General features: G+C 41.9%; 1 protein-coding gene across 1 annotated transcript in view; it reads left to right on the top strand.

The window, feature by feature from the left end:
- aff2 (AF4/FMR2 family, member 2) overlaps nt 1-18,616 on the top strand; it is a 242,409-nt gene that overhangs the window by 169,805 nt on the left and 53,988 nt on the right. The window contains exon 10 of the mRNA XM_061725886.1: nt 10,709-10,746. Coding sequence (XP_061581870.1) covers nt 10,709-10,746 — 38 coding nt within the window. The remainder of the gene's footprint in view (nt 1-10,708; nt 10,747-18,616) is intronic.

The following is an 18,616-nucleotide window of genomic DNA, read 5'->3' as shown; positions in this document are numbered from 1 at the left end:
TACCGTATTTTGCAGACCATCAGGCGGTTATCAGGGGTTATAAGGCATGATATCAATGAATGGGTCTATTTTGGGGGAGTGGTGGCCTGGTGGTTACAGAGGAGGGCTGGGGTCTGGAGGGATCCAGGTTCAAGCCCCTGGATTGCAACTGAGGTAAACCACCATGGGCCCCTGAACAAGGCCCTTACTGCTCCCCGGGTGCTGTACCAAAACAGCAGCCCATCAGTCCTAGTTTAACTAGAGATGGGTTAAATGCACAGGAAGAATTTCCGCATTGTGGAATTTCTAAAAGGAATTTTTTATTTATTTTTTCATACATAAGGCGCACCGGGTTTTAAGGCGTATGATAAAACATATATAAAGGAGAAAAAAAACAGTCAGGTAAGTCCAACTTCATTCAACTCGTTCACATAACTCAGAATATTGTTCAGTTGTAACTAACACAGAAAAATACTCTCACATTTTAAATCATTCATCTTCCACGAATCCACGAATAAAAAGTGGAGGAAGTAAGCGTCATACAGGTGTCCTGCTCTCTGATTGGTTCATCATAACCAGCGATATCAGACACCTTTAGTTAGTGTGAGGTTGGAACAACATTGTATTCCAACATTTGATTATAACTGGATTATGATATAGATTTGAAAATTGGGTTTACTCTAAAAACCTGACGTTGGCGTGACGTCTAATTACAGTAAGGTAACATTGACTAGATGATGGATGATAGTTGGTTGCCAGCACTACATAATTAGTTATCTAATGTTGTCTGACGTTACAACCCGTATCCAAGCAAGGACTAACTTTAATGTGTCCGAACATCAGTCAGGTTGGAGCGGCTACATCGCTACCAAAGTCAAACTAAAACATTTTGATAGATGTTTGAGAGCAATGTACCAAATAAAACTGGTTCGAGGTCAGTAAGCACAACAAAATTCATACATAAGGTACATCTGATTATAGGGTGCACTGACGAGTTTTGAGTAAATTTAAGGATTTTAGGTGCACCTTGTAGTCCAGAAAATACCGTAGTCAGAAACCAGTTGTGCACCTTGATTAGATTTGATGTCACATGCACACATCAAAGGTAGTTTTATTATTTTTTATTATGAATTAGTAGATTATTTCCTGTGCTAGCGGTGATCTGCAGGGCTGACATCCCCACCGTCTCAGGTTTGTACTCATCAGGTGACCTCAAACTGCAATTTAGGTTCGTTTAAATGTGTGATGCCAAAAATGTTTTATAAATACAGGAAATCCGAGAAAATGATAATTGGATTTAAGACCAGGGTCAAAATGCCACATGAAGCACAACTCGAATTAAAATAAAGCCTGAGCCTGAGTTCTGGGAACATTCCTGCTCATTTTGGGTTCAGTGGTTTTTTCACCTGCTGGATTTATTGTCCGTCTAATCACCAGTTTCTCAGGGAAGCTGCTAGGATGCAGTGCGTCTACCTTATCATTTATTTATTCTCTGAGTAATGATAGGTGTTAAATCTCAGGGCTCAGATTATGTCCTTTTGGTCTGACCTTTGCGTGATGTGTCGTTCACCTTTGGGCGGGTGGACTCGTCTTCAAAAGAGCAACAACATGTTTCCATCAGGAAAAAATAAAGTTAAGAGCAGATGATACTATTAAGTCTTGAAAGGCAGATAAGATGTGACTGGGGTAAGTAACTAAACAAGGCACTCAGCACAAAATGGAGAAAGGAAGAGTGTTTGAGGTTTAAAAGGCATTGATCGATGAGCTCAAAAGGTTACGGAGTAAATGGAAGTGGTGAAAGTGACCGCACAGGCTTAGAGGCAGGTGAGTAAACAGATAAATCTCATATCTTTGGCATCTGCAAAAGGAAAACATTTGCTCATTATGTGTGTTAGGAATGGGCGATATTTTACCATTCACGATAAACCGTCAAAAAAATTGTCCACGCTAAGAATTTGTCATCTCACGGTAAAAATGATAAATTGAGGAAATGAGCCTGAAAGAAAGAAAGAAAGAAATAAAGAAAGAAATAAAGAAAGAAAGAAAGAAAGAAGAAAGAAATGAGTCTGAAAGAAAGAAAGAAAGAAAGAAAGAAAGAAAGAAAGAAAGAAAGAAATGAACCTGAAAGAAAGAAAGAAGAAAGAAATGAGTCTGAAAGAAAGAAAGAAAGAAAGAAAGAAAGAAAGAAAGAAATGAGCTTGAAAGAAAGAAAGAAAGAAAGAAAGAAAGAAAGAAAGAAAGAAAGAAAGAGAGAGAGAATTGAATTTTCAAAAACCTTTTATTACATTCTTGCCACATAATACATGATCACTTTGTGCAGAGTACAATCACATTAACAATACAATAAAAAATAAATAGATAAAATTGAGGGTCAAGTCATGCTTTATCCTCCAAGAAATGTGCAAACTGCAATTCATCATTAGCAACCATACACAACACACTATTATAACACCAAATTTCTTCAAAAGCTTCAATATTCATCATGGCCTTATAAAAATGAAAATCAATTAACATGCGAGACCTCACAAGTATTGAAAAGACCATTACTATGTCGTCACTAGAAGTTTGCTCAATTTTGTTTCTACGACTAACATATATTGCCATTTTTGCTTGACCTAGGAGAAAGTTTATCAGCTGACATTTGAAACGATGTTTCCGCACATATTTAAAACCCAAAATAAAAGTCTCCATTGAAAATGTTTCATTAAAATGATCAAAGAGTGACTGTAGAACCACAAATAATGTTCGTAACCTTACACACTGCATGAAGGAATGAAACACAGTCTCTCTTACAAAACAAAATGGACACTCTTGATCTACAACAGGATTCAACACTGAAACAAAGGCATTGACTGCAATTGCTCCGTGCAGAATCCTCCATTGTAAATCCCCACATCTTTTGGCTAAGGGTGACTTGTATAGTGCTCTCCACTGGGGTCGAACATTTTCCCCCATTTTTAAAACAGTGCACCAGGGTGTTTCCACCCTCTTGTCCAGAGACTTTTTGTTAAAGGACTTCACACACAGTTTATATAAACACTTGCCAGCAGCTGGCTTCTGACCCAAAAGAGACAATTGTTCAAAATGCAAGTACGGACCAGTACAACCTGTCAAATTTGGAGACAATGACAGATTGGGAAAAGGATCATTACAGTCTGAACTGCACAGCCCTCTAAAATAGTCTGCCAACATCTGTAATTGTTCCCTTGTAAGGGAGGCCCGCCATTTCTTAAGTAACTGAGCTACTATTCGAACAGATCTCATCCCCAGTTGACTGGCAACTTGTTCAGCGTTAACAAGATCTGGTCCTGCGAACTTGAGTAAACTCTCTAAAGTAATGACTCCAGACCTAAGAAGGCTATGTGTGACTGCGGGAAGAGACTTTTCAAGAGACATATCTAAAACGGAACCAAAGATTAGGGGCTCCTTTAAAAGCCAATGCAGAGACACTGTGCTTCCTGTGCGTTGCAATGTAAGAAGGGACCAAACTTTAAACAAATTGCGATAAAACACAGGGAGTTTGTTGACGTTCAATCTCCTTGGATCCATCCAAAACAAAGTTCTGTCCAGCCCCAGTCCATCAAAAGTCTGTAAAATGGCACATGCCACAGATTTCCAGCCGGAATCCAGAGGTCCCATAAGAAGACGCTGGACAAACTGCAACCGAAAGGCAGCTGTCCTACTTTGTAGGTGCACAAGTCCATGTCCACCTTCCTCTTTAGGTAGATATAGGATGCTCTGTGGAACCCAGTGAAGCTTATCCCAGAAGAAGTCCACTAGGATTGACTGGATCTTTGACAGCAACTTTGCTGGAGGGTCCACACAAGACAACTGATGCCAAAGGGCAGATGCCACCAAATTATTGATGATAAGAACACGCCCCTTGTAGGATATCTTCTTTAAAAGGAATTTCCATTTATCAAGGCGGCCCTTAACTTTCTCCACCACCCCATCAAAGTTCTTTTGAATAAAAGTTTCATTCCCTAAAAAAACACCAAGATATTTAAAACCACTCCTAGCCCAATGTAAGCCAGCCGGAAGGCTTGGCTCCCCATTTAACCAAGTCCCGACCAGCATAGCTAAACTTTTTGACCAGTTTACTCTTGCTGAGGAAACCACATTAAAATCATCAACAATCTTTAACATAATATTTATGTCCCTTTGATCATTTACAAGTACTGCAACGTCATCTGCATATGCCGACAGTTTAAAAACACTTTCACTCGCTGGAATTCTCACCCCCACCAGTTCTTTCCTCAGCTTCACCAAGAGGGGTTCAATTGCCAAAGTGTATAACATACCTGATAAGGCACAACCTTGTCTGACCCCTCTGTGAACTTTAAAAGGAGCACACAAGTCACCATTAACCTTTAAAATACTCTCGATGTCACAGTACATAACTCTAATCATACCAATAAACTCAGGGCAAAGACCAAAGGCTGCCAGAGCACTCCACAAATAATTGTGCTCAACACGATCGAATGCTTTTTCTTGATCAATTGATACTAAGCCAAATTCCAAATTAAACAGCTTACCAACATCAAAAATGTCCCTGATCAATGAAATGTTGTTTTGAATTAACCTACCTGGCACACAGTAGGACTGGTCAGGATGAACAACCTGCTCCACAACTTTACTCAATCTATTAGCTAATGCCTTAGAGAGCAATTTATATTCAGTACAGAGGATTGACACAGGTCTCCATGATTTTATGTCATTCAAGTCCCCTTTTTTGGGGAGCAAAGTGAGTACTGCCCTTCGGCAGCTCAGTGGCAAACGCCCCCTGGCCAGACTGTCACTGAGAACAGTCAACACATCGTTGCCCACTTCAGACCAAAAGGACTTATAAAAATCTACGGGTAGACCATCCAACCCCGGTGCCTTTCCACCCTCCATACTCTGGAGGGCTCTCTGCAGCTCCTCTAGGGTCAAAGCCCTTCCAAGGAACGTATTCTCGTCTTCGGCCACCTGGGGTAGATCTTCAAAGAATGACTGGCCATCCTTCAGCTGAATATCTGAGTTCTCACTCTTATATAGCTCTTCGTAAAACCCGACTGCTCTCTGACGTATTTCAGCCAGATTGGTCAACAGTGAGCCATCCTCAGAGAGCAGAGAGTGAATGAACCTCTTCTGCCCATTCCTCTGTTCCAAATTAAAAAAGAATTTAGAAGGGGCGTCCATCAACTCCACGCCCTGGAAGCGGGACCTGACCAGTGCTCCCTGTGCCTTTATACCTAGCAAGTCAGCCAATGATTTCTGCTTCACTTTAACACTTGCCGTATAAGTTTGATTACCAGTTTGTTCACCTAAACGCTGGAGTTCAATTATTTCTTTTTCAAGTTCTACCATTGAGCGAGTTATGTCCCTTGTGACACAGAAAGTATATTCCTGACACAGTTGTCTTATTTGTGACTTGCCAAAGTCCCACCACTGTTGCAAAGAGCTAAATGATGGTTTTGTGTTCTTGAAATCCTGCCAAAATAGTCTAAAAACCTTTCTGAAATGGCCATCGGATAACAAATTATTATTAAAATGCCAATAAGAGCTTTTAGATTTTACAGAGCTTAACGAAAGAGAACAAAAAACCAAACTGTGGTCTGAAAAACCAACTGGGATGATCGCACATTTCCTAAACAAACTAAGTTGATGCTTAAAACCATAAAATCTGTCCAGTCTAGCCAAAGTCAAACGGTTATTGTAGGAGTGAACCCAGGTGTATTGCTTCTGTGAACTGTGAAAGTTCCTCCAGACATCAACAAGCTCATTCGCAATCATCAGTTCTATGAGTCTTCTGCGTGAGGGCATGTGTGGCTCTACATGATTTCTGTCCATTGCATTTTCAGTGCAATTAAAATCACCTCCCAAGAGTAAAAAATCTTCAGACTCACAATTGCCTAGAGCATCATTTAATATATTCAAAAAAGCATTCTATCCACTGGCGTGGTGGGTGCATAAGCACAAAAAAACACAAAGAAATTGTTTTCAAATTGGGCTCTGATTTTTAGAAGTCTGCCCTTGACTAATTCCTCAGTCTGGTAGGAAATAGGAGTAAAGGTCCTAGAGAACAGAATAGCAACACCACCACTATTGGATGTGTTATGACTTAAAATAGACAGGCCATCAAACTCACTTGCCCAGTCAGCAGCAATTGAGTCGTCAGTGTGAGTTTCCTTGAGCAAGAAGCACATCAAACCTATTCTTCTTAATCGTTTCAAATAACAAGGCCCTCTTAATTCCTTCCCTGGCCCCATTTAAATTTAAGGAAGCAATTCTGATTTCTCCCGTCATAAGAAGAAAAAAAATATAAGAGTTGTGTGCACACCATCATCATAATTCATGTGAAAGATAAACTAGACATCAGACATCACTATTCAACAAGACATTAATTTTGGTCATTATCTTTTTGAGACGGGTAGCACTCTGGATTCGTAAAGCAGCCCTCACTCAAAAAAGATCTAGTTTTCGTGAGGAACTGCTCCACATCAGGGAAGTAGTCGTCAATCTGAACATTTCTCATATGTTTTGTTTTTTTCAAGAAGGATCTTATGTCTTCCACACTATAATCGCAACTAGAAAAACCACTCTGACGTAAGCTGCATTTAACACTACAGTCAGAAAATCACTCTCATATTCATTATCTGTGCCGCTAAGGTCAGCCAAAACATCGTTCTTTTTAGTCCTTTTAGGTCTCTTTCTTTTGGGGGGCATCTTAAAAACAGTTTCCTCTGTATCCATGAGGGAGTCATCCAGAGACGCAAGAACTTGGTCAAAATTGGCCTCAGAGACGCTGCTCTGCGAGTTCTGTATGGGATTGACTCTCAGATTCTGCATCTACTGCATCATCTAAGGGAGAACTTTGTTCTGCATGTAGGCCTACTGGCTTATCAGTCGGGTTTACCCCGATAACCTCTTCCCGCAAAAGGGACGCATTATCTGCCCCTACCGACTCGGCTGAGGGCAGACGAAGTCCCACTGGATACAGCGGGTGCCGCAACAGCAGACGCACCCATCTCGGTAGCCTGCTCAACCACCACAGCTCCATTAGGCGTTTGTCCTATTAGTGTTTTCCGTGATTTTTTTTCACATCACTAGAATTCTCTTTCTCTTTAGGACACACACGAACAAGGTGCCCCTGTTTGCCCACAACCAAGCACTTCATAACACCTGTTGAAGCATAGATGGCATAACTAAAGTTATCCACCTTCACGTTTAGACTTAGGTCCAAATCATCCTTGTTGTCTTTCAAGACCATGAATACGGAGCGCCTGAATGACACTACATGACTCAGTAAGGGGATTTGCTTCCAATTGGAATCTTTTTAATTGCGGAAACCAGTTTACCATGCTCTTGAAAGGATTTCAACTAAACCTCATCTTTGATAAAGGAGGAACATTAGATAAAGTCACTTTCTTTGATGGGGTTGATAGAGGAAGGACAGTATGAAAAATGCCATCAACCACCAAACCCCTTTCAACCAGCTCATTAGCCATATCAACAGTGCACAAAAACATCACAATAGCATTGTTCATGCGGGCCGCTGACAAAATATTGCCATGCCCTACAACTTCTCCTGCTGCCAAACTGCAAACCTCTACACTGGCATTCGATGCTATTTTAACAGCATGACGCCGCGTGAGTTTTTCAAAACTCTCCATACCTGAGCGGCTGCGACCACGCCCGGGAAGCAGACATCCAGGTAAAGCAAGACAAAAAGACAAACAACAAACTCCACGCCAGTATTGCTAACCCAAAAAGAACCAAAGCTTAACACTATAAAGAAATGAAAAAAGATACAAATAAAGAGATAGAAAAGATAGCAAAAAGATAGAAAACAACTGTCCCTGGCACAGCTGCCAACAGTCACACTCACTCAAACGCTCAGCCCCGCCCGCTCACTCCGACATGCTCACAGAGAGAGAGAGAGAGAGAGAGGAGAGAGAGAGAGAGAGAGAGAGAGAGAGAGAGAGAGAGAGAGAGAGAGAGAGAGAGAGAGAGAGAGAGAGAGAGAGAGAGAGAGAGAGAGAGAGAGAGAGAGAGAGAGAGAGAGAGAGAGAGAAAGAAGAAAGAAAGAAAGAAAGAAAGAAAGAAAGAAAGAAAGAAAGAAAGAAAGAAAGAAAGAAAGAAAGAAAGAAAGAAAGAAAGAAAGAAAGAAAGAAAGAAAGAAAGAAATGAGCCTGAAAGAAAGAAAGAAATATTCCCGTTGATGACACTTTTTGTATTGGTATTTTTTTTATCGTTATTGGGTTAAATGCCAGAAATTATCGTGATACGTGATACGATATGTTTTTGTCCATACCGCTCATCCCTAATGTGTGTCACCTACTGTAAATGTCTGCTGTAACACATGTCAGACTGACTGAAGGAAGTAGTGGGGGGGTAGTATCATCTCATAAGTCTTTGGTAAGCTAATTGTGTTATATCTCAACTTGAAGCCAATGAAAAGATGCTTTAAAGCGAAGCACAGAGTCTCTTGTAAAGATGCGGCAGCGACTGTATTTTCATCAATACGATCCCTCGGCAAGAGTTGCATCAGAAATACTGGATTTTGAAGTCAGCGAGCAGGTGTTAGACCTGCTTTAGTCTTTAACCAAAGAGAAGCAACACCGAAAAAGATAAGCAGAGAATCCATTGTTTGGTTGCTGTTTAAGATGGTGTGGGCGTCTTTAAAGCCTCGTAAGCCCGTGTGTCGCTGGTCCCGCTGTGAAACACGGGGATGTCTGGCAGCCACATGAAAACAGGAGAGAAGGGAATATGGAGATTTTAGAAGTAAAATCATACATGACTTAAGGTGCGAATAGTCTCTCTCTGTCTTACCGTCTTCATCTCTTTGTAAAAGCCAGCATTGTCTTGCCAGGAACGACGCTCGCAGCCCCTGTTGTAAGATTGTGCGGGTTGAGTTGTCCTTTATTTAAATCCAAGCAAAGCTACCAACTTGCTAAATATATTCAAGGATAGATCCTCTCCGCGAGCCCTGCAAGTCTCCGAAAGCCCCAGATCTGAGGAGGTTTGTTGTTTTAGCCTGCAGCTCTGCATCGATCTATCAGAAACTTCACTGGTTCAGTTAATCACCTTATTCCAACAGAGGCAATGAAACCACCAGCCAGAAAAGAGAAAATGTCCTGTTTTTGTTGGACTAATTCGTTTTAATCGCTGGTTACAGTGCTTGCAGAGACGTTTTTGGGATTATATTTACAGAAAATTGAGTTGACTGTTTTTGTTTACCGTTTGTAATTGATGTAGCCATGTACAAAATTGACAGGGAGATAAGGGAGGGAAGGAGGGAAGGAGGGGGGAAGGAAAAGCTTCACTGCCTTTCTTCTTTCTATCGTTGAAAGAATTTATAAAGCAGAAATAAAAGGAAGGAGAGAAGGGAGGATGAAGGAAAAGAAGTAATTGCAGAGTGGAGAGGTTTTCTTGTCTTTTTAATGAAGAAAAAAGATGTTGTTCTCCCGACAGAGGAGAGAGGAAGAGACCTGGCCGAGAACAGAGACGTGTGTGAGGGGAATAAAGGAAAGATGAAGTGTTATCGTCTGTGGAGTGTAACTGGCTGTGCCTGTGCGCTTGTTTTTGTTCCCTGCAAACAACCTGACGAGAAAAGCAACAAAAATGACAGTGAAGGTTTTAAATTCAGTCACAGTTCTTTCCTTGGTCTTTATTTCCTTAAAGAGATCACTCTTTTCTCCTCAAAAAAACTGGTATTTCATTCCAAGACAGCACTTCATTCACAATGTTATGAATTCATTCTCTAAATAAATTTTTCATTTTCTTTTGTATTTTTTTTTGCCAAACTTTTGACCCGAATGTAATTTGATGTCACTGATAGAAACACGGGTTGATCACTCGTCTGATCTGCTGTTCATCCGTTTCTCACTGTGTAGAAATCAGTTAGTATATATCACCTGCTTCCATTTAACCCCATTCAAATTTTTATTTACATTTCTTCCTCTCCATCAGCTCGTGTGTGTAAGTATCACCCACGTATCCTCTCTGCATTCTCACAAACATTTGAACGGCTGCTCATTAACAACTCTTTGTCTTGAAGCAAATTATGCTTTTGATCAGGATTCTTTGTTTTTAATATACAGGACTGTCTCAGAAAATTAGAATATTGTGATAAAGTCCTTTATTTTCTGTAATGCAAAAATGTCATACATTCTGGATTCATTACAAATCAACTGAAATATTGCAAGCCTTTTATTATTTTAATATTGCTGATCATGGCTTACAGCTTAAGAAAACTCAAATATCCTATCTCAAAAAATTAGAATATTCTGGGAATCTTAATCTTAAACTGTAAGCCATAATCAGCAATATTAAAATAATAAAAGGCTTGCAATATTTCAGTTGATTTGTAATGAATCCAGAATGTACGACATTTTTGTTTTTTTAGTTGCATTACAGAAAATAAAGAACTTTATCACAATATTCTAATTTTCTGAGACAGTCCTGTACAGTACAGACCAAAAGTTTGGACACACTTCCCCATTTGTTTGAATGAGAAGGTGTGTCCAAACATTTGGTCTGTACTGTACATATTGTTCATATTGTGTAGTTTAATGTAATAAAATGATGTCAGTAATGAGCTGATCTTCTTGCTGTCAGCAAACCAGTGAAAATCAACTCACTCTCACTGTTTATCACTCAATTACTACAAAAGTCACACAAACAGCAAAGTCGGTTGTACTGAAGATGTTTTTTTTTCTCCTTCTGTGCGCATGTGTGCCGTCAGGTGTCCGACAAGACCAAAGCCAGAGTCCCGGCCCAGAGGTAAGACAATCAGACCCCCTCTCTGTTGGTTGACTGTGCTTTATTATACAATGTCTTGTGTTTGGTGCTTGTTATTTTGGCAGAGAAAGGTGTGATTGAGGTCCTCATTAAGCCGGCCCAGCAGGTTGCCTTCAAAAAACAGCCAAACATTCATCTGTAAATAAACGTTTTCGTGCCAGGAAACGTACAGATGACATTTCGGTCACTGCTGGATGAATCCCAGGAAGTGATGTTGAGGTTAGAGTCGCCACGGTGACTGCGCAGCGTCAGTGACCCAGAATCCGTCACACATCAGCCCCCAGTGGGAGTCCACAGATGTCTTATTTCTCTGAATATCACATTACTTTGAAAGGATGGATATGGCGAAGGAAACTGGATGCTGCTGCTGCTGCAGAGTTTCAGAGAGGATCATTCTTTCCAGGATTTGTAACATTTGACAGTTATTGCAAACACAGTCGCTGTGAAGGCTTGGGGAAGTGCAGTGGTTGTAATTCAGCGAAACATCTGTGCTGACGGGTGACCCCGCCGTGACCCCGCTCATCAGCACGCGCTGCAACCCTCCGTTCTGTACGAGCTGCTTCCTGGTGCAGACATGGATCTTTGCACTGTGTTCAAATGTGTTCAGCAAATCATGTGCATGAAGGGATGATGGTTCAAATGAGACGTGCACGTCGACTCTTACATCACTGTGATCTCACGGGCTGATAAAACCAAATAACACAGAAAGATTGTTGGAAATGTCATTCCACAATAACTGTATAACAACAATAATAGTGTCAAATATATGGATGATATAAAGTAAATCTCATAAAAGAGGTTTATTTTCTAAACTGCTGAAGTCGTCATAGCATTTTTATGAACCCTTCTGGTCTTTTTTTAAGCATGTTCGTTGTTTTTTGTTGTTTTTTCAATACTGAAAAATAACTATGAGGACCATTTTGTACATCTTGTATATCTTTAATAGTCATATTTGACTCTATAAGGCACCACATTAGAGTCCTACTTGGTTAAAACGGATATAACATTTCATGTGCAGTGTAATACGATATTAAAATATGACGTTAAAGTGTTCCATAAAAGCCAAATGAAGCAATACCGCGGGGAGACAGCTGGGGCGGCGGAACGGGTCGTCAAAAACACTTTTTACTCCTCATTTCAAACGGAATCAGCACTTCTTTTAACGATGACTATAGTTTTTTATTTTTATTTTTTAGCCAAATGCTTGATATTTCTCTCCATCTCTTAAATCTGAGCTGGAGTTCCCGGATTTCTTGGCAGTCCCGGGGAGGAGGATGGTTTATTGATTCTCCTCTTTTTTTCCGATAACTGGAAGGACGCTGGCGCTCCAGAGTCATAGACAGTATTCTGGTTCTTTTTCTTTGCTCGAGGTGATTTCTTCTTCTACCTTTGAATGTAATCCACGTGGATAAAAGTAATCCTGACTTTAGATCCTCCTGCTGCCTGTAATTTAAATGTGACTGAGGTGTAAATCTAAACAAGGAGACGGTGGATGAAAGACCTTTTGTGGAGCTTTTGCAGCCCTTTATGGTGCATTCAAACATTTTTACGTCAATCACCTCTGAGTGCCGTCTTGTTGAGAGCAGACTGTTCCACCTACTTATTCAGCGGTCCGAGTACGACGGAGTATTAGGGCCAAACTAAGACAAAAAAAAATTGGAAATTACGAGAATAAAGTCATAATAAATTGAGAATAAAGTCGTAAAATTACGAGAATAGTCATAATTTTGCGAGAATAAAGTCGTAATAGAATAAAGTCGTATTATGAGAATAAAGTCGTAATAGAATAAAGTCGTATTATGAGAATAAAGTTGTAATATTATGAGAATAAGGTTGTAATATTACGAGAATAAAGTCGTAACATTACGAGAATAAAGTCGTAACATTACGAGAATAAAGTCATAATTTATGAGAATAAAGTCGTAATATTACGAGAATAAAGTTGTAACATTACGAGAAAATAAAGTCGTAACATTACGAGAATAAAGTCGTAATTTATGAGAATAAAGTCGTAACATTACGAGAAAATAAAGTCGTAACATTACGAGAATAAAGTCGTAATTTATGAGAATAAAGTCATAATATTAGAAGAATAAAGTGTTAATTTATGAGAACTCTAACAGGAAGAGCAGTCTTCTCCCTGTGTTAAAATGTTAAATATTGAGCATCTTGTGAAGTTATATTTACATATTTATAATATATTCAATATTACATTACATTCTCAAAATATTACGACTTTATTCTCGTAATATAACGACTTTATTCTCGCAACATTATGACTTTATTCTCGTAATTTTATGACTTTATTCTCATATTATTATGACTTTATTTTCGTAATTTCCATTTTTTTTTCTTAGTTTGGCCCTAATACTCCGTCGTAGTCCGAGCATTTGCAACAATGCAGAGATCCAGAAATCATTTTCCAAACAGCTGATTTTGGCACCAAGATTTTTTCTTTTTCTTTCGCTCTTTCTTGCTTTTCCTCGGAACGATTTCTGAAGCCTTGACTGATGTACAGGAACACGGGGATCTTTTTTAAATGAGGCCTGCTCTGTTTACAATCTGCAGGCATTAGTATGCATGTCTGGAGTGTGACTGCGTGTGTGTTTGGGGGGTTGGAGGGAGTAAGCGGTGTGTCTGCCTGTGCCCCGGGCCATGTGTTACTCTGCTACCACTAATGAGCCCATTCACTCTGCAGCCCAATCTACTGAGCAGCGCACACACACTGCAGGGACGGGGGGACTGGAGATGCTGCGAGCGATCCACTGGCTATATCCCCCACGGACAGGAACACACACTGTCTCACCCACGCGTCTCACACCATCCACACTGACACACATTATTATTGTTTTTTCTCTTTTAATCCTCGCTCCAGAAGCTCCTCCACATACCAATCATTAGCCCGCTGCCACACACAGACACACACTAAACTAAACCACCTACCACATCATCCCGCCACACTGTGTATTAAACAGGATTATTTATATATAATCGTTCTGCAACTCGCTGCAATCTTCCCGTGTTATATACTATCTGCTACTCCCATCACGCTGAGGAGGAGAATTGCCTGCAGTGATATGGATTACATTTTTATACTAATTATTACTAAGAACATATCATTTGTAGGCCTTTGTTTTCATAAGCGGCGATAGGGAATGATGCAAAGCTCCAGACGTGAGATTGATGGACCGATACAGCAGAATCATCAGAGATGAACGTGGTGGCGTTCATGGCAGGAGAACCTGGGCTGTGGAAGGTAACAGGAACTCAGATATGTATTTATTTTTGGACACAGAGGAATGGTCTGACTTTGGTAGGTCTTCTTCACCTCCGCTGTTCTCTAAAAGTGGTCGGAGTGAATTACAGATACTGAAATAGATGACTTCTTTAAAGCGTTTCAGTCCCAAGGCGTTCTGTAGTCGACCAGTCCAGGATCTCTGATGTGATTTAGCACCGACAAGCCTCTCCAGACACCCAGACCAGAAACCATATTTGGTACCAGAGTATCTGGTAACGTGAGGGGTTTACAAATCCAATCATAAACCTATAAGTGCTCGTAAACTTATCAGGATAAACGATGTCTGATGGAGTTCAGAACCGGACGCAGCTCCTCACAGAGCAGCTGCCACCAGATGTGTGCATCCGGGTTAATGTTAGTTATTTACTGACAATAAATATTGACACCAGCAGTAAGTCTCCTCCAATTCACGCTGAAGTAGAAATAAGCTTCGTTGACTGCAGGGCTGCCCTTTGTCACCGGTCCTGTTCATAATTTTTATGGACAGGATTTCTAGGCGCAGCCAGGGGCCGGAGGGGATCCGGTTTGGGAACCACAGGATTTCATCTCTGCTTTTTGCGGATGACGTTGTCCTGTTGGCTTCATCGGACCGGGACCTTCAGCATGTGCTGGGGCAGTTTGAGGCCGAGTGCGACGCGGCAGGGCAGGTTCTCGACCGGGAAAGGGTGGCGTGCCTTCTCCGGGTTGGTGGAGAAGTCCTGCCTCAGGTGGAGGAGTTCAAGTATCTCGGGGTCTTGTTCACGAGTGAGGGAACGATGGAGCGTGAGATTGACAGACGGATCGGTGCAGCGTCCGCAGTTATGCGGTCGATGTACCGGACCATCGTGGTGAAGAAGGAGCTGAGTCGAAAGGCGAAGCTCTGGATTTACCGGTCAATCTACGCCCCTACCCTCACCTATGGTCATGAACTTTGGGTAGTGACCGAAAGGACAAGATCGCGGATACAAGCGGCCGAGATGAGTTTCCTCCGCAGAGTGGCTGGACGCTCCCTTAGAGATAGGGTGAGGAGTTCGGTCACCCGGGAGGAGCTCGGAGTCGAGCCGCTACTCCTCCACATTGAAAGGAGTCAGCTGAGGTGGCTGTACCGGATCCTCCTGGATCCTCCCTAGGGAGGTGTTCCAGGCATGTCCCTCCTCCCTAAGGAGGTGTTCAAGGCATGTCCCTCCTCCCTAGGGAGGTGTTCCAGGCATGTCCCTCCTCCCTAGGGAGGTGTTCCAGGCATGTCCCACCGGGAGGAGACCCCGGGGAAGACCCAGGACACGCTGGAGAGACTATGTCTCTCGGCTGGCCTGGGAACGACTCGGACCCCCCCGGAAGAGCTGGAGGAAGAGCTGGAGGAAGAGATGGAGGAAGAGATGGAGGAAGAGATGGAGGAAGAACTGGAGGAAGTGTCTGGGATGAAGGAAGTCTGGGCATCTCTGTTGAGGCTGCTGCCCCCGCGACCCGGGAACGGATAAGCGGCGGACGATGGATGTCCATGAGATGAAATGAGCTCCCGCGGTCCACTGTCATGCTAAGATCATTTGTTTAGTTTCGTCTTTTCAATTAAACATACTTGAACTTACAAGAGGAAACCAAAAATGTCGATTTATTGGTTCCCTTCAAGCGTGGTGGTCGTGTTTTCAAGAAGCTTATTCCTGGCTCTAATTTGAAAGTTGATTGTTGCATCAGTATTCCTTCCAAGAGGGTAATTGATCGGAGATCCTGAACACGCGCTCGTGTTCAGGATCAATAACTTGAGCGGGCGTGTTGCCACTGTACGAGCTGACAGGCTAAGCCTGGTGGACACACCTTGTCAGTCAGGTGAGCGCACTACGGCGTGACAGGGTTCATGTGGGGAAGGCGTTGTGGAGGAACTGTCACTCTCGTCACTGCCAGAGAGTATTAAAGTACATATGTAGAAGCGGAGGCCTATTATAGCCTCCCCGACAGTGCAGCCCCAGGCAAACACGCGCACCGACACAAGCGAACGCAGCCCAGAATAGACAACCGCCACCGCTGCACAGCACCTGGAAACATGTTTTTATTTATTTTTTCACATTTAGAAGTTGTAACTTACCAAAAACAAGGAATCATATTCAAAGAAATATCCTCCCTGATTAGGTCTCATGCATCAAATCAAATCAAATCAATCTTTATTTGTTTAGCGCTTTTCATACAAAATAAAAAATGCAACGTAAAGCACTTTACATAAAACATAAAACTTAATAATGAAGTTAAAATACACACTAAAAGAGTTTAAAAGGATAACATAAAATCCTAAAAGTAATCCTTAAAAAGCAAGACTTGCTAAAACAAACTTAAGAACAACTTAAAGGGGACCTATTATGGCATCTAATACCTATTTTAAACAGGCCTTGAATGTCTTAAAAACAAGCTTTTGATTGTTTTTTCTAAATAAATTAGAAATTCAGCCTCTGATCCATGTCTTTATCTTCCCATTCTCTAACCTCATTATCTATGCAGGATTCTGAGTGGGCGGGGCTATGATAATGAGGCTCTGTGCTGATTGGCTGCCTGAATGACGCGATACACCGCTACGAAAAAATGCTCCGGCCGGCGGAGTTAGTTGTGGGCGTGGTTTCACGCATCGCTCCCGTCGTTACGTAACGACGGGAGCAGAATCTGAACGGCTCGTAGAAGCTCGTTGGTTGCTTTCCTCCTTCTCTGAGTTGGAGACCACTTTATATATGTTAAAGCAAGAAAAAACCTGTTTTTCATAATAGGTCCCCTTTAAAACCATAAGAGCATAAGACTTGGCTTAAAACAACAAGAACAGCTGGTTAAAACAAGGGGATACAAGAAAGACTAAAAGGAATCAGCTAAAAGCCAATTTAAAAAGGGGAGATTTGAGCTGTTCAAAGCATCAACAGTCTCTGAACCCTGAGGTTCCAGCAGGTTCCACAGACGTGGGCCGTAGTAGTGAAATGATGCCTCACCGTGGGTTACGGTTCTTACTTTGGGAATGATTAAAAGGCCGGAGGACCTCAGGGTCCACCAGGGTTTATAGGGTAAAAGCAGATCAGACAGATAAGAAGGCCCCAGACCGTTAAGAGATTTAAAAACTAATAAGAGAACCTTAAAAATTGATCCTGAAGCACACGGGGAGCCAATGCAGCCATTCTAAAATTGGCCTTATATACAGTAGTTATTTAGTTGACTTTTCACTGGAATGAAACAGTCAAGGTAACTGTGCACATTAAGGAGCAGGCACATGGACGCGATGCAGGCTGGATGGTGCACACGTGTGATGGAGAAGGCGGCTCCGTCTGTGGAGCCAGCTGTGCAGCAGGAACGCTGCCAAGCGGCAGGCAGGACCAGCCAGTCGGAGGCACACGAGGAGATGCCAGATGAACTAAGCGCAGATGGCCTCCACATCTTCACTTCACTCTCCTGTAACACCGCTTCCATATTCTATTCATCTCCTCACTTATTTTAAGGAGCTTATTTACATGTTCGTGGTGTTCTCTCTTCTTCCCGCTTCGCTGCTTCTTTCCAACCCCCCCGGCCCGGCTGCGGTTTGTCTCAAACTCGGCTCGATTGGCTCCGAGCCGCACGTTTGCTTGTCTAAAACGTGAAACCGGAGGGGAGAGCTGCGGTTGAGGCATCAGGGACGGAGAGGAAGAGTCTTCATGACACAATCAATACAAACAGGTGGTAAACAAGACACTCGCTCAAGCCATGATCGACCATGCAAAGTCTCAATCAAAGGCAGGAAAATGTTCCTCTGATCCAGATCGATGGATGGCTGGCTGGAGCCGGTGGGCTCGGATGCCGGGGATCAGGGCTTTGATCAAGGGGCTCGCGGTCTGGGCCTATAAGATGAACCACGTGAACACGACAGCCGCAGAGAGAAGAGAAATGACTTCATCAAAACACAAACAGAACAGATGAGGAATTTATGATTTCATATTGATGTGATAAAGACTTCAAGCTTCATAAGTTTTCTTTCCTGGGATCACTTAAATGTTCCTCCTACTTTACACACACACAGTTACACAGAGATACACACCTGCTCACTCACCTACATACTCACAGTTCTGGGGGACAGATAATCACAGTAGTCTAGCTTTGATTCAGTCTCAGGGACCTGGAATGGTTGCTGTTTGTGTCTCTGCCTGTTCCCGTGTCTGTTTGTTTTTTCTCTTACAGATCTCCAAGGTTTGTGTCCTCGTTGTGCGTTTCCATGTGTTTTTAGGCCACGTTTACACATAGCCGGGTATTTACAAAAACGGATATTTCCCCCTCTACGTTTTGAAAAATATCATAATTTACACGAACCAGCATAAATACGCTTTTAAGGTGCTATGAGCAGCCAAACCTACAGGGGGCAGTGTAACGAGAAGATAAAGTCATGCTAGCCAATCGGAATCCTGGAAAGAAACGTCAACAAATGACAAGAGTAACTTCCAGTTACTTCCAAGATCGAACGAGAGTCTTTCATTTGGAGTGACAGAGAAGTGGAGTTACTTTTAAGTGTGACTTTAGAATATAAAACAGGTAAAATACAAGAAAATATTGACGGTTGCCAAACAAATTGTAAACACAGGTCGC

The sequence above is a fragment of the Cololabis saira genome, chromosome 7 (genome assembly GCF_033807715.1).
Source record: "Cololabis saira isolate AMF1-May2022 chromosome 7, fColSai1.1, whole genome shotgun sequence".
NCBI classification, from domain to species: Eukaryota; Metazoa; Chordata; class Actinopteri; order Beloniformes; family Belonidae; genus Cololabis; species Cololabis saira.
Note: the sequence above shows the minus strand (reverse complement) of the source record. Positions and strands in the feature narration are given on the sequence as shown.